Genomic DNA, 17,338 nt, shown 5'->3' with positions numbered 1-17,338 from the left:
TAATGTCAAAAATGATCAATAGGCAGCGAACTGTTTTTATGTCTTGAACTCGATGTTTCAATAATTTTTGTGATTTTTGTTTGACTCGTATTTGTACTAAATTTTGTTCTCTTCACTTATTCTGATTGAGAAAGGTACCACTGATTTTTGAAAAAGGAACAGGCTCGACTGAAACTATATATAGCTTTTTTGAACAAGTAATTTGTTTTTATATTTCTCATGTTAGGGTCTCGTAACATTTTGGAAAATTTTGGAGTTTTGCCTTTATTTTGTTCTTTTTCGGGCTGATAACTAAAGTTGATTAACTAGAGGACAATTAGGCGCTTTCAAGTCCCAATTTTATGGTTTTTTTGGTTGAATCTCTATTGAATCTCATTAGTTGCAGGTACCATCGGGCTTTGAAATGAAGCAGCAAAAAAAATTTGATTTTACTTTTTTCAGTCGATTATTTATGGATTTTGTGGAGTTATTACCATTTTTTTGGTTTTGCCTGTTTCATGTTTTACTTGTCTGTTTCTATTGTGGGAATATAGATGTATATCCAATAATAAAAGGAGCGTCGAGCTGTGAATGAACTTTTTAATTTTTGAGGTCAATAGCATACACTCTTTATTACTTGGAAGTTGTCCGTCTGACAAAATATTGTTTGTTTTGTCAATTTTGCATTTTTTTATCGTTTATTTTCAACTCGTTTATCAGTCTCATTAATTAAACCTTCAATTTGCTTTGCGTTCGGAACATTTTCATTCTGTTTGTTGCTTTTAGTTTGCAGCAGAAATTTGACATTTCGATATTCTTTTTTCTAAAAAAAATCTGTTGATTTTTTATGATCAAAGGAGAATTTTGGTGAATCACCCTGCTGCTGAATTTTTATTAATGTCTATCGTTGCGGCATGCTGTATGTTGCTTGGCCGATCGACTGATAATTTTTGCGATATCACTTAATAAATCTCATTTGAAAATGAAAACTATAAATGAATTAGATTGAGCTTCACTGGATAATCTTATAGCTTTGTTTCATGAATGACCTTTTTGTTTAATGATTTGTTTGGAAATCCGATTGACGTTGAATCCAGATTCGCATTTTTTATTGTTTGACGCAATTAGGTTTGTTGTTTTTTTGTCTAAATCGTTGTTTTTTTTTGCTCGAGAAACTGTATTAATGTGGATTTCTTTTTCGCTAAATTATGTAATTTCGAGTGCCGAATTGAACCCAAAATTATGTAAGATCTACGCTAAATTCAACGCAAAATTTTGTATGATCTATGTTAAATTCAACCCAAAATTATGTAAGATCTACGCTAAATTCAACGCAAAATTATGTATGATCTATGCTAAATTCAACGCAAAATTGTTCAAGTGTAGATTGTACATAAATTCAAAGCATTCAACGCCAAGCTTACATAATTTTGCGTTTTTTAGCGTTGACACCTGGGCCCGGGTTATGATTTTTTTAGCCGACTCTACGTATTGAGATAGCATAGCCGACTACATGCCTGAGATTGATGTTAATATTGGCCTACTGACCCATAAAATTTTTTTAAGCTACAACCCTGTAAACTAAATTGCCCCCGCCTGTCGTTCGGGAACAGTTCATCAGACGCCAGTCGGTTTATGCTTTGAGAAGCTATTGAGATTTTGTGTTGGAGGCTTTATATGAAAAAAGAAAAAGTTAATGACGCCGGCACCAATAAAAAAACACATTTCGAAGACTATTTACGAAAGGTTTACAAGATGATGTGCTAAAACAAAACAACAACGCGGGATTTTTTTTGAATTTATTTTTCAAGGAAACGTCCAACCTTAAAAGTTGGATCATGGAGGTAAGTGCCCCGGAACAACTGTCGATTTCAAGCTGTGGTAAAAATTTGACGCTACACTTTTGTGCCACTTTGGTTGGTTTTGTTTGTTCCGATAGTTCGCAAAAAAATTCTGCCTTCAATTTACATACCGGATGTACCAAAGGATTATCAAGCCGCAATAGTTCCGAAGGGTTGCAGATTCTAATTGTTTCTGAGAATTTTTTTCATGCTCTTTGATTTTTGTTTGCATGTGAAATTTAAATTTTATATGCAGGCACCTCTTCATGTCAGTTATATTGGACCTTTATAAATATGAACCTGATTGCGTTAATTTTGTCTTCTATTGATTCGAGCTTTTTTTGCATTTTGCCAACCCTAATAATTTGTAATTTTGTTGCTTTTATATAATTTTCTGTCTGTTGGGCTATCATTTTGGCTTCTTGCGTTCATTAATGCCATGCTGAAACATTGGTTGCTCATTTAAATTAAGTAAATTTGGATTTATTATCAGTTTCTTGTCTTCTTTAACCGTCAATTTAATTTCTCCTTATGTTTTGTGTTATATTTGCTTCGCATATGACGCGCTTCGCCGATACACGTCAATATCCTACCTGTCTTCTAATGAGCCCTGTTTTTTAAGCTAAGCTCAATTTCAAAAGAATGACCTTAATTATATTAATTGAGGTGAATATTTTGATAAGACTTAGATTTTGCATGGTAGATTTTGCACGGTGCCTTTACAGCATTTTTCAATTGATCATTTGAGATCGTTTTTTTTTTCATTAAAGTGCTTTGAAAACAATTTAGTGAAATAAATCAATACCTCGTGATTTCTTTATGGTAGCCTTCAATGATGCATTGGTGTATTGTGGGTTCGTGTTGGTGATAGCCCTTTAAAACCCTTTTAGCATTCAGAAAAGCAAGCAAAGTGCTAAATGATAGGAATTAAAAGCGGATCTTTGTCATTTGTGCCCGCCCTGGGCGCTCAAAATCAGACTTTGACCGGAAAAGAGAGCAGTTGTTAGATTTCATTCGCAAAATATTAAGCACCATTCGCCGCGCCATCTTTTCACGCCCTCCTGTGGTATTTTATCACATAACATAACGGTCAAATCGTAGAAAGGCGACTGGCATTGACAAGGAATTGTAATCGATAAACTTAAAAATATTTGAATAAATTTCAAATTATGTAAATTTCACTGATAGCTGTGCTTAAGCGTTGAATTTTCCTTATCACTTAAGCTGAAATTTATCAGCAGCTTATTAATTAAAACTGATAGTCAATAAATGAATGGCGATTTTCAATTAAAAACTAGAAAATGGTTGTTTACTGTTGTTTACTGAGTTTTAATCATTGTTTCATTTCTCAATTTTTCATGATCTAGGTATTATCAATCCGCATTTTTTAAAATTTCCATGCGTCCATTAAAGTGTGCTTTTGAGCACTTCGGCTAAAAAAGCTGAATGTTAATAGAATTGTATCATTTCCTCTGTGAAAACGATATTAAAACATGTAGTTTTTTTGCGTGATTTACGCCCGTATAGCTGGTTTTAAAGCGTGGAAAAACAAACCCATTAGTTAGTTGTTAATCTTTCCCTCTAAATTTGATTAGCAAAATGGGAAGAGCGTGATAATAAAGTTTGTTCAAAGTGTCTTAACCAGCCATTTTAATCCTTTCCTTGTGTGAGGTATTAAGTTACCTGCTCAGTGAACTCTCAAAATGAGTTAAAAGGCTGTGGTGATGTTGTTGCAACTCAATCTTTCTATTTGCGGAAGTTGCTAATGGTTATTTTAGGATTTGTTATTATGTGTTTCACCCCAAACTAAATGCTACCCCCAATCTTAACCCCCCCCCCCCCCCCCCCCCAACTACCTCCCAGCGGTGCATGCACCCACTCCCCTTTCCCCGAAGCAACTCCCCTCTGCAGTGTCGTTTATGACTCCTTAATGTATTTTTATGGTAATGGTGTCGCAAAACTTTGTCTTTATATTTGGTAGTCTTTAAACAGAAAATAGCCGTAGTTTAGATAGATTTTTGCAGCTACTTCCATTTTTTGGCTTCTAATCTTCTGATTTAAATTTTTGTAATGAATTAGGGTTTCGGGTGTATAGTGGGCTAAGGTGCATTAGGGCTAGCCGGCAAATGTGAGTGTAATTATATTGGACGGAGGCAAGGGAGTTACAGGGAGCAAAAATGTGAACATATTTCTGGTTCAGCCAAGTTTGAACAATAAAGTCTTGTTTACGCCGTATTAGATAGCACAGACATTTTTACAGACATTCTATAGCGCGAGTTTATTCACGGCTTTATCTGTGTTAGGGTAAAATAACCCCGCGTGTACAAGATCTATAACTAATTTTTAACCCCATTTTTAAACTTGCTTTTAGTCTGGTAGTTAGTTGTATAGAATGCCGCTGTGAATGTTTTTTCACTACCCTACCTCTTTTCTTTATCACTTTTCACGAATTAAAATGCCCTTATTTTTCACTCTTTCCAACAGAAGAGAGTAATATAAGCGAAAAAAGACTTGTATATTTCTTGTATTTGAGGTTGTTGTTAGCCGGGGAGGGAGGGGGCTTGTTCGGTTAGAAGCTTGGTTAGTTCATAATTATAGAACACACACAAGACACGTGCCGTGTACTTTTGCTAAAAAAGAATGAGGCAAGGAAGCTTTAGCCCTATTTACACGGGACTTCAATGCCCCCATACACCGCTATACCGCTCCCTAAAATGACCAATCAGATCAATTTAGCCGAAATACCTAACAGCCGAATCTGTCTCACTTTTCGATCAGAGAATTTAGTATTTATCAAGAAAATGAACTAAATTTGATAAGAGTCCGTTACAATAGAAGTTTATTATTTACAAGGGATTTTTGCAAATTATTTTTTGACGATAATATATGTAAATAGCTGCTTAGCTCGTTCTGAAAAATTTATTGAGGATTTTTGAAAAATGCGGCATGAGAAATTAAATTAATATGGTAGCTTTAACCACATTATAAAAGTAGCCAAACCTTACTTAGCAAAAAATTCAAGCTTATAGGTTCAACTTTCCGGTTCAAGTCGTTGAATTCAAGGGGGGGGGGGGAGTGAAAAGACAGGGGTTACAATAACATTGGAGTGGAAAGGTAGAGAAGTTAGGCTAATTGGGTGAGTTTAGTCTTGCACTCCTTCGTGAGAGTAGAAAGAACCCGCTTGCATCCTAGGAAGTATCTTTTTGAATAGTCTTTCTTCGGGCTCTTTAACCTTGCCGTGAAAATATATTTTACAAAAGGTATTTTACACATTACAAATTAGAGATCTTAGTCTGTGTATAAAAGCAATGGTGCTTTTCACAGTTTTCCTTTTTTTCCTCATCCCGTAGTAATTTTCCCCTGTACCTCTCAAACCTTGTTAGCCAATCAAATCGCAAGCTTGAGAATTGTGAAGCGCCAAATAAGAAATAATGCGCAAGCCTTGTACTATGGAACAGTACGTGAAATTACGGGACAAAAATATACCAAATATGAGATTTAAGCAGTATGTAATTCGAGAATAATATTTCATATTACATTTTGTTTGTTTGTTTATTTTCGCTTGCTTACTCGATATTTTCCCTGAAAATTTACCTTTCAGGCTTTCACTCAATTTCGATTCAAATTTACTACAATTTTTGGATAACAAAGCAGCGTCCTTGCAAATTCAGTTCTGAGGGTTTTTAAACCCACTAATCTATTTTGATGTCATTTTGCTAAGCACTAATTACTACTTCTCATTCCCAAAATATCTTCCAATTGTTGTTCCTAGAATTTGCTTATCGGTATTCCTATAACGCATCGAATTGTTAGCATTTTGTCATGTTAGCATTTTGAGTTGTTAGGGTTAATTTCAGCACGTACTTTAGTTTGACAGAAAGCCCGACACCAGTGCCATAGTTTCAGCTGCAACAAGAATTTTCATAGCTACTCATATTCATTTTATTGAGAAAATTCTGTTAGCCTCGCCGATTTTATAAGCTGTACTTTCACTTCATTGTTATATGTTTCATTCAATCAAAACATTGACCAACTGTTCAGACTAAATCAGTACTGAATCATTGTACTCTCAATCTAAAAATTTATTAAGCCAAGTTTTTTTTTATGTCTTTCTTGACCATGAAATTTGTGATTTTTGACTTTTTTATGTAAACCAGTTAATTTTGGCATGGTTTCTGTTATGAAAATGATTTGGCTCGGTTTCTCTATAAATTTTATTTAAAAATGTATTAAAAATGTGTTTTTATATATTAATAAACTCTACGAAAATAGTACTCTCAGATTTAATCAATCCTTCCGTACCACCAGTTTTTACCACCAGTTTGTGTGTAACCCTCTTTTTGGCCAGACTTTCGTCCTCTTTACAAAATCAGATCATGCTCTTCACGTCGGGTTTTAACGTAGTGATTGTTTTCCGTTCATGGTGTGGGTTCTAGTTTTCATTACACTTCATGATTTGTCTTTTGATTTTTTTTTGATCGTATTAATCGACAATTATGGTAATTTTAAAGAAGATAAAATACAGTTTCCCAATTGTTAACAAATTGATAACTAGGTTGTAATTTTTTAGCAATTAAAACTTGAATGAATAGCTTGGCTTCTTTGTTTATACTTCCATGGTTTTTGGTTGTTTTTTGTTCAAAAATATTTTCATTGAACGTCCTTTTTGAAATCTTTCTTGCAGTGTTTGTGTCTATATCTGAGAGTTGTTTGATTTGCGAGAATAACAATTCAATTTCATTTATGTGATTATCGTCGGTATTCATAGAGCTCTGATTTGTTGACGCTGGACCTTGTTTGATGTGCCTTAATTAGATTAATAAAGTTGAGTGTGCAGGAAAATGGTCATTATTTCAACTTTCTTTCAAAAGTTGATGCTTTTATTGTTGTTCCATGTTTTTAACAATGTTTTTGTGTAATATATCAAACGATTTATATTAATTTTTATGTATTATCTTTATTTGTCTTTTTGTGTAGTTTTTCTGCTGCTTTGTCTTTGCAATTTTGTGTACCATTTTCAAACTGAAAGCTTTTTCTCGGTCAGTCTTTGAGGTTCTTGTTGGTGTTTTGCTTGTAAACGTTAGACATCTTAAACTCGTGAGCAGTGATTATTGCGCGCTTTCTAATTCAATGATATGCTGCGTATTTTCAAAGATGGTTCTGGAATTGTACTTTTACTTTTTACCTTTTCGACTGTTTTGACTCTTATTTTTAGAAGTTTTGTGGTTCGATCTCTGAGTTGAGCCGTCTGCTTGGTTTAACTTGTGTTAAGTACTGAAGAATTTTTTTATATACTATTTCTTTCAAGTTATTTCTCATTTGAAAGAAATAGTAATATCTGGGAACGTACTTCCTCTGAATTTTTTGATAACCAGGAAACTCATAATTTTTTATGCTTTGCGCCATGCTCAGTTTGCTTTCAAGATTTTGTTAATTAAAGAACCCGAAAAATTCTTGAATAGTTTTAGTGATAGATGTAACGAAAGCCAGACTGATTATTTTTATTGGAATGATCTTTGATTTTCAGGTAATTTTGTTCCTTTTTTAGTTGGTGCTGGAGAGAAGTTTGAATAGCAATTGTAAATTAGCAGTTTTGGTTTTTAAATCGATTCTGACAATATTTTTTAATCTGATGTTGTTTCTTTTTTTAATCAGTCGCGTTCAAATCGATATATAGCTCAATTATTTGTTGCTTCTGATAATTTTCATCAGATTGGACGAAAACTTCAGATGAGAATTTGTTGTGTGCGTTTTTAAAGGAGTTTTTGTTTTGGCCAAATTTAAAATTGCATGGACCAAATAGAAGTCTCCTTTGGTTTGAAATTTCTCCAATCATCGTGACTGATAGCTTTATTCCACGCCCACATTTTGATTTGGGCCTGTCTTTGGTTTTGTTTCGTAGGATGCGTTCAGACATTTGTTCTGATCAATTGTTTTTTTACAAATGTTATGAATATTGCTTTAATTTCTCGAGCTATTCTTGATCCTTTTCCGATTTTAACCCGTTTTTTGTTAGCCATCAGCTATGCTAGTTTTCAGCTTATGGTTATAATTGGTCTATTTCGATGAAACGTCTAAATTTTCTTATAATCAAATTTTTTCACATACTTTCACATCAAAATTTCTCAAAAGTGCTTCATGAATGTCTCTATTTGTTTCAATGCTTTGAAATGATTTATGACCTTTTACTCTATTTGTTCCGCTATTTGTCCCTCCACTTGTGGGGGGAGGAATTATATACTCCAATGGTTTTTTTTGTTCAAACAATTTTGGCAGATCGATATATTCATCGTAGAGAAATGTGAGTGGTATCATTAAAAAGCTCGTTCATTGTAGATTTCGAAACTAAAAAGAATTTTTTTGAATTTCGATTGTTTCGAGGAGTTATCGAGGATTGAAGTTTTGAGTGAACACTGGATTTTTGGCATGATGTTGTTCACTTTTAGTGAAATTTTTCTTCAAATTGAGATCCCTTTTGTAAAAATATTAATTCAAAATTACATTTCACGCCAAAAAATAAATCTATTTAACGTTCCTAATAGACAATAAGTGATCAAAAGACTAGTTTTGGTCTCATTAGGAAGTTTACTATAAAAAAATTCGAATTCTATTCGAGAGCTATCTTTTTAGAACGCTTTTTAATTTTTTTTTTGTTTTCTCAAGTCACCTAGAGACTAGTCCTTTTTCTTATCTAAGTGCCATTAATGACAAACCTGGTTTACAGTCAAATGAAGCCCAATGAACAAAGAATTCGTTTTCAAGTAATCGCTCGTGTTTTTTTTTTGGCTTCGACTCTGAGTTTTCGTAATTTTAAATGTTTATTTAATTTCTTTTCTTTTTAAGTTTGTACTAATTTCTTGGATTCCTATTGCATAGACTTGTTGACTAAAAGGTCAATAGGTTTCGTAATGAGCGTTAAGAGCGTTTTACTTATCTAGAGCCTTAAGTGGAAAGCTAATGGCTGTTAAGACTTTAAAAATGATTTTTCGAGAAGTTTTTTTAACATTAACCGATCATATACTTACTTTTGTGAATTTTAAGTCAGTCTCAGTAATGACAGGACCCCCCTCCTTTCTACTGGATCCCAAATTAATCTGGTTAGCGATTTTTTCTTCTAAGTATTTGATATATGTCTTCAATGCCACAAGATTTCAAAATTGAAAAAAAAATTGTTGCACATTTTCGTAATATTTGTTCCTATTGAAATCTTATCACATTATCCTGATATTGATATCTCCCGGTGGCTTAAAGAATACTTCAATTGATCATGTGTAAAGTTTTCAGTGAAAAATTATGGTTTAAATTGCTTCAACACATTCTTCTTGCACTTTTCTACTGAATTTTTTTTGGTTTTTGCCTGTATTTGTTGATGTTTCCATAGTCATACGAATTATTATGATGTCTTATTGATGACGTATGCATGAATAATATACCTGTTCGCCAATCAAGGCATAACTGAGCGTATTAATTGACTTCCGTTGAAAGCTATTGAATTTAATGGCTGTTAAGATTTCAAAAAAATTTCAAAAATTTTTTTGAATATTAACCAATCTTAAACATATTTTTGTGTGCTGTAAGTCAGTCTCAATAATGGCCGGACCCCTTCCCTTCCACCTCAACCTGAATTTATCTAGTTTGTGGTTTTATCTTCTAACTATTGGTGTTATGACTTCGATGCACGGGTTTTCATAATTTTTTTTTTGAAATTTTTGGATAATTTTTTCGTAATTTTGGTTTCTTTTGGAATTTTAACATATTATCCTAATATTATTTGTTACATTGGCATAGAAAAGCCGTTCAATGGTTCACTTTTTAAGGTTTTCAGGGATAAGCTTATGGTTTAAATGTCTTCGACACTTTCTTCTCGCACTTTTGTACTCAACTTTTTGGTTTTTGCCTGTTTTTGTTGTTGTTTTCATAGTCAATAACTTATTGTAATGTCTTATTGATGACTTATGATTGAAAAACTTTGATTGAAATCTTTTTAGTCTGATCAAGGCACCACTTAGTTATGATTGAAAAACTTCGATTGAAATCTTTTTCGTCTGATCCAGGCACCACTTAGCTTATTTATTAGCTTCCATCGAAAGCTTTTGAAATTAATGGTGTTTATAATACGGGTCTTCTCAAAAATTTCGTGTTTTTAATGTATTTGTTCTTTTGCTGATTTATTGGAGCAAATAGTTAAAGAGAAGAATCCTATTGCTGATAAAATAAATTATTTGACAGTAGAAAGAAATTTTGCTGAAAACTTCATTTTTTATTGGCTTTGACAATTTTCTCGCTCAGTTTTTTTTTGAACTTAATGTTTTTGAATTTTTTTATTCTTTTGTTAGCCGAAAAATGCTGACCGATCTCATATGCTTGTAATTGATGATTTAATGAATGATGTTAACCGTATTAGTCAGTTTCTAGCGAGCAGTCTTAAATTTTATGATATCATACTTTATTAAGATTTTTGAGGATTTTTCAATTTTTTCAGTGTTTGTTTTTTTCGCCAACTTGTAACTTATTCTCATCATTGAGAGGTCCCAAACAATTTCTTGTATTTTAAAAACTACCATGTTTACTGATATTATGACGTAACTGATGTTTTGTTTGTTGGACAATATGCGCTTTCCATAAATGTTATGTGGGTTGTGTATTTGTGTTTCTTTAGCACAATCGCGTAATAACAGATCCCAATGATTTTCAAATTTGACCCAATTGAATGTATATATTCATTCAATATTATTCTCAGCTGAATTAGCATAAATAGCAATTGAAATAGTAATACATAATATTCAGTTAACAGCTAATGCTTTTAATGGCTTCACTAATTTGTGTTTTCGCAATGTTTGTAATTTGTTGTTCGTAATTTTTTGAGTTTTTCGGCATCTTTAGTCCGTTCCTATGGCTTAGTTTAACCAAAGGCTTAGACATGCCCTATTGGTTTCAGTTTGACTTTTTATTAAATTTATCATAAATTATTACGTTAAAGGCTAATGATTTTTAAGACTTCTTCTTTTTGTCGACATGTTACCTAGTCTCATTAAGAAAAAATCCTGTCTGCTGTGTAGTTAGAAAAAATTAAATTTGTATAGTTAGGGTTTTGTCTGATTGTAATGTGACGTTGTTTCTAGATGCTTTTAACTTTAGATATTGAGTTTTTGCGGTGAAATTTTTGACTTTGCTTTTTTGTTGTTGTTGTTTCTTTTCTCGTAGTCTTTTTAATAGCAGGCATCTCCTTTTATTGAGGCTTGGCATTATTTAATTAAATTATTGGTTTGGTTGCGTAACGATTTTTTTTGTACTCATTTCTTTGTCAAAAATTTAAGTCAAATGACAGTTAAGTCCAAAATTTAGATGAGGGCGGGTCGAAACATCGTGTGTGAACGCACATTACCGAGCCTCCTTGTTGAAAAAATCATAAAGTTTCAAAAAAAATGTTTGTGTTAATTTTTTAATGGAGTCTAATGGTTGTCAGGAAAGTATTTTAAAGTAAGTATGGAGAATTGATTAATATCGCAATAATTTGCGCTTCTAGATTTTGTCGAGACATTTTGACTCTTTGTCCAATTTTTGGCTCCTGCATGTAAAAAAATTGACTTATTGCAAAAAAATTTTCCGCTACGAGTTGGTGCCGTTGTCGGTATTGAGTATCAGCATCATAGATGATACTCAGCAATTAATAGTTTTTGCTTGAGTTGAAATTTTCTGTCGTTGTTTGACTTGCTTTCAGTGATCGAACAAGAAATTTTTTGTACTGTACATTGGTTTTGGCTATTAGCTGCTCGTTTTCAAAACTTTGACGCTCAAACTATCCCAGAATTGTGACTATCGCAATTATCAAATCTTAACCAATTTCTTCTTTTCTCAACTGATAAAAATCAGTAAGCGTTTTGTTTCGTTTTATTTGCTCATTTAGTTTCTAAAATTTTGTTGTTTTAGAAACATAATAAAGAATTTGTTGTTTTTGTTAATTTTGTTGTTTTAGAGACATATTATAGAATTCAACTCTGAACTTCTCCTGTTTAAGCATTTGTCAGATTAATATACGTCTCTCGTATTAAAAACCGAAAATTCAGCAACATTTGCACTATCTTTTATCTTTTAGTTTTAAATTTTCTGTTCAATTGGTTTCTTGGTGACAATTTGTTTTTTTTTCAATTTACCACTTTTACTGAGATTATGACATTTTATTTCATTCAATTTTTTCAGAAAAAAAATATATAACAAATATGGGTGATACGTGATCTTTTTCTTCATTCACTCATTTATGCAAGTTTTGGTTGTTGTTAAAGCGATTTCCTAATAATTTGTTTGGGCATCAATTTACAACTGAAGGGCAAATATTTGCTTTTTTAAATGTTTGAGTGTTGTTTTTTTGAATTTATCTTTTCTCTACGGGCTGGAAAATTTTCTGAACTAACTTCAGTTTAAAAATATATTGGAATGGGTTCGCATTCTCCCATTCGATGCGTTGCTTTGTGCAAATTCCGTTTTGGAAATTTTTGATATTTTTTACTGAAATTTAGCTCGCCCCTCTCTCTATCGGTGGCCTAGGATATTGGTGTTTCTATTGAGATTTTGAGTGAGTGTTCGTTTGGACACTTTTTGTCCATTTTGAACGTCCTTAATTTGATATGGATCATTCTTTTACTTCTTGTTCGAATGTTTACATCTTTTCCTAGCTTTATTTGTGTCTTTTGGTTAGCTCTAGAGTACAATCTGTTGCGGATTGTATACTAAGCATTTCAAAATCAAGCATATATAAAGTCTGATACTTCAAAAAAATATATTGTCAAATCTTATATTATATCACCTCGTGTCCAAAACGAAAGTCTGTCGAGGTTATTGTTCCGACCCACTTTAGTGGGGGAGGAACTATATACTCAAATGGGTTTTTTTGTTCAGTGAATTTTGGCCGATCGATATAATCATCGTAGAGAGTTGTGAGTGGTATCACTAGAAAGCCCGTCCAGCGTAAAATATGGAATTAAAAAGATTTTTTTTTCAATTTTTGTTTTTTTATAGGGAGTTATCGCGGTTTAAAATTTTGTGAATATTAGACGTAATTCAGCTATTTTCATTTATTTTTTCGGTATTTTTGACCAAGTTTTCGTCAATTTTAATAAACTATGTTAAAATTGTTAACTGAAGTAATATTGATTTCATCTCTAAAGATAGAGGACGGTTGCTGAGTTCTTCGATCCGATTTTTTTAAACTAAATTTTATGCTAAATTTTTCAAAATTCAGACATTTTGTCAAAGTTGGGGCTAAATTTGCTTTTTTAGCCTACTTGCTTTAAATTTAATGAAAGTTTACACCATAAAACGGCGGTCATGTTCTTCGTAAGCACGAAAAAGAGCTCCTTGTACTTCCGCTGGCCTTGAGAGCCTTTTGGAATTATATTTTTCCCGATTTTTTATAAAAATTTTGTTTAGAAAATGATCTATTTCCCAACGATTGAATAACTGAGTTTTTTGTAGACGCGAAGCAATATCTGGGCTGAGCTTGATCTCGCCATGGATTCTTACGATAATTTTTTTTTAGATTTTAATAAGGCGAGACCTTTTTTTCAAAATATTTCCGCTATGTAAATGTTTTTTATGTAAATTACTGACAAGAATTTCAAATCAGGGCTCAATTAATGAAAGATGCTTTTTACAAAAAACAAGGCCCAACGAGATTGTTTTGGTTTCAGAGTTACACTCAAGGTTTTTATGGCTCTGACCAGTTGTTTTCGTAGAAGTTTTATGGACTTCTTGAGTTTTGCGCTAATTTTTTGTACTTTAGCCCAACAACCTAGTGTACCCAATCAACGGTTCAGTTGCCTTAGAAGGTATAAATGAACCGAGATAGTATAAACTCTTTCAGTTGTTGTCTAATGTCTGTTATGGCTTTGAATATATTTGTTTTAAGAATGCTTTGGTGAATATTTCATTTTTGCCTCTATTTTGTCTTATTACTGTCAACTTCGGAGGCAGTCTCAGTAAAAAAAACAGGAGGACACCAGTTTCCTGTGAGTTATAAACTAATGTCGGTAACGGTTTTATATTCAACCAAGGGTTTTTTTGTTTTGATACTACGCGTTTTCAATTTTTTAACAAATTTTCAGCATTATTGCATTTTTTATGAGTTCATTTTGTTCCCTTGTCAAATTATCTTTTTATTGACAAGTTCAATTGATGGAAAGTATACTAGCGACAATTCACAGAGTTGGAAGAAGGCGTATTGGGATCTGTTAATTGTTTTTGTTGAATAGTTTCTGCTTTTTTGGGCCGAGACACGTTTTCCTCGCAAAATTATGTGAATTTTTTCTTTAATTTTTGCCTATCTTTGTCTTTCTTTTTGTTGTTTTACGCCATATAACTGATAGCGATAGTCAAGTGCTTCCCCAGGACGTACAACTCATTTTAGTTAAAGGTTTTCGTTTATAGCTGTTTGTTTTATTGACTTTCAAATTAAAACTTTAAAAAATATTTTTTTCAACTGTCTCCTTTTGATTTTATATTTGTCATCATGTAACTCAACTTAATTAGAAATCTCAATTACTCTTGTTATTAGAACGTTTTTCTTGCGCTTGGTTATACGTGACTGATTGCTTTGATCATTAGTTTCAAAAAAGTTTTCGAGATTTCTGTACTGTTCAACTTTTGGGTTTCTTTTTGTTGTCATGTCTACGTATTCCTTTTATAAGGAAGACGCGTTGATGTTAGGATTAGGAGAAAGTGACGCTGAACAGTTCTTGCAGTTATTGGTTGAAAAATATAGTGATTTGAACAGCGTGATGTCGTAAAATTGTTTGAAATTTTGACTTTTGTTTTTGTTGCTATTTGTGGGATCGTGACTTAGTCTGATTTTTAACCTGCTCAATTGGCTCACTGAGGTGCTGCAACCTAATTCATCGCTTTTTGTTGAAATCTTAAGTCTTTTATGACTTTTGGAAATATTTGTTTTCAAAAAAATATTTAGGTTTTTGAGCTTCATCATTTTTTTAAATAGTTTTTCTGTCGATTTGCTGCTCAGTCTCTGTAAACACAGGTCACAACCCGTTTCCAGTTAACTATAATTTAATCTATGTAATGGTTTTAGCTTCAATTTGTCTCTCGACTTTGTTACTACGAGGTTTCATAAACTGTTTGAGAGTTTTATTTATTTGTAGATTTTAAATGAATTTTGTTTTCTTTTTTATGTATAACAATAATCTTAGTTCATATTGGCTTCGAAATTGTGCTCAATTGAATATTAGATAATTACACCTCTCAATTGCTTCCTATGGAGATATAAATGAACACTTTAGTAATTCCAAATGATTTCTAATTACATTAATAACTGTGTAATTAATTGTTTTCAAAAATAGAGTCGCGTTGAGGATAATTCCCATATTTTTTTGAAGTATAGGTTAAATTGTTTTTTTGGGGGTTTTATCTGATGCGATTTTTTGATTTTTTGCGATCTTGTGATTTTTTTATTTGATTTTGTGATTTTGTGATTTTTTGTGATTTTCAATTATGATTTTTTTATTATAGACATCGAGTTTTGGTCGTAAATAATGTTTGTTTTTTGATTTTTATTATTGTCTTTTCTAGTAGTCCTATTATCAACAACTTTCATCGGCCCTCTGGCTCTGCATTATTGTATTTCATTGGTTGTTTTTTGAACGATAAGTATGTTTTGAAAGTTTTTCTATCTCATTCTTCATTTGGTAGCCAATTAAGTCAAGAATGTGGATGAGCGGGGTCGGAACATTATGTGCGTACGGACATTACCGAGCCTCCTTGTTTGATTAGAGGTTCAAATCTGAGCCTGAACTGCCATTGGTCTTCATTGCAACTTTTGTTCCAGGTTTATTTTTACTGGTGTTCTTTGGATGACGGTCAATTTGCATGTTTTTAGGTTCTACCAACTTCTCTAGCCTCTTTCATTATATTTTTTATTGAAATTAAGTTTGTTTTTATTCGTGTGGAGGTACAAAAATCTCCGAGTAAGTTTCAAAATTGGATAATTTTGTATCAAAGGTTTTTGTGCAACTTGATTTGAAAATTACATATGTACTGAAAAATAATCTGTAGATCACTGTGACTTCGTTTGATTTGGTTTTGAAGAAGAAACAATAAAATAGAAATTGAGCTCAAAAAGATCTCATTCGATGCGTTGCTTATGGGAAACCCATTTGGGAATTGGGTTCGCATTTAGAAAACATTTTGTTTATTTACTTCCGCCCAATTACGCAAACCCGGTTACATTCCCCCAGAAATTTTACCTCCCACTGAGCAAGGACGTATTCTGAGGAAAAACAGGCTTTCAGATCTCAAAATTCATCAAAACAACCCGACTTAACGCATCAAGATATCAATTTACCCTAATATTATCTTACATTAAAAGATTGTCGTCGTAAAAATTGATCCGGTTCCGATTTCCTCAATTTTATTCCAAAGTTCACCAGAAATATACGTGCCGCAAAAATTTTGCTTCAGCAATGTGAAAATGCTTGAAATTCCTGTGATCGAGTAGTGTTTTCACTCTACCATCACGCACTTCAAGTGAAATTTTTCAATTATTCCTTTTGATTATATTTTGTTCATTCATTTGCTTGTAAACAACGTGAAAAAATTAACACAGCTACGTGTCTGTTTATGAAGAGCTCATGAACAAATGGTTGATATAAACAAACAAATGAAATTTTGTCTGTAACAAAAATTTGTCCGCCGGTGCAAAAAAAATCATTTATGCTATCTGTTAAGTATAATTTTCCCCAAAGCTTGATTTCTGTTTTTATCATAGATCAATTTAGATAATCGCGACTGTAATCCTTGAGCCCGTCTTAGTCTATTTTAATACAGTTTACTTTACCCCCCATAATTTGAGACATTATTGCTACTACCTTTTTCCCCATCTTTCAAATCCGTGGTATATATATTATACCTCATTCTTATTTCCCCGTATTCCTATTTTAGTCTGTTCCTTTTCTGTTTATAAATTGTCAGTTTGTCTTTAATCCTTATGATGAAAAAACTCACACTGCATTATTTGTTGTTTGTAGTCCTGTGGCTTCAGTGCTCTAATGTTGGTAAGTGGTTGCTATGTCAATAGGAAGAGGCTCAGTTTCCATTTTAATATGCAATATAGCTAGCTCAACTGCATTTCAGTTGGCTCATATCCTATTATAATTGGCAGATTGTTTTAAGTATAACAAAACATTTAGTATTGACTACTTTTGATTTTTGCCATTACACCAATACAAAGTATTACTATATACCTCCAATCGTTTTGTCGTGTTTTGTATTGCTGTTCTCATTATGAATCAATTAAATGCAATAAAAAATAATAAAAACCACTAAGGGGGTGGTGGAATATGTTAGAATGAAAGTGAATGCGAAGGGGCGGGTCTGAAAAAAATATGAAGCTCAATATTAATTGCTTAAAATAATTGATTGCTTCAAATTAGATTCCGCAATCATCACAGTTACCTTCGATTCAAGTCTTGCGCTTTCTGCCAGAGGATAGTTTACATAACTCTGATAACGACACT

The 17,338-nt window shown here is 32.5% G+C and overlaps 1 protein-coding gene across 3 annotated transcripts in view; it reads left to right on the top strand.

The window, feature by feature from the left end:
* The first annotated feature begins 5,276 nt into the window (after positions 1 to 5,276).
* The window catches only part of LOC142348151 (uncharacterized), a 149,026-nt gene continuing 136,964 nt past the window's right edge, over positions 5,277 to 17,338 (top strand). For 2 of the 3 annotated variants that reach the window (XM_075399362.1, XM_075399360.1), the window contains exon 1: positions 15,874 to 16,876. In XM_075399362.1, the coding sequence (XP_075255477.1) occupies positions 16,810 to 16,876 (67 nt within the window). In that variant the 5' untranslated portion in view covers positions 15,874 to 16,809. Of the gene's footprint in view, positions 5,606 to 15,873; positions 16,877 to 17,338 lie in introns of those variants that run through there. The other variant, XM_075399361.1, reaches the window with a different exon arrangement.

The sequence above is a fragment of the Convolutriloba macropyga genome, chromosome 10, assembly GCF_964194025.1.
Source record: "Convolutriloba macropyga chromosome 10, txConMacr16.3, whole genome shotgun sequence".
Taxonomy (NCBI): Eukaryota; Metazoa; Xenacoelomorpha; order Acoela; family Convolutidae; genus Convolutriloba; species Convolutriloba macropyga.
Note: the sequence above shows the minus strand (reverse complement) of the source record. Positions and strands in the feature narration are given on the sequence as shown.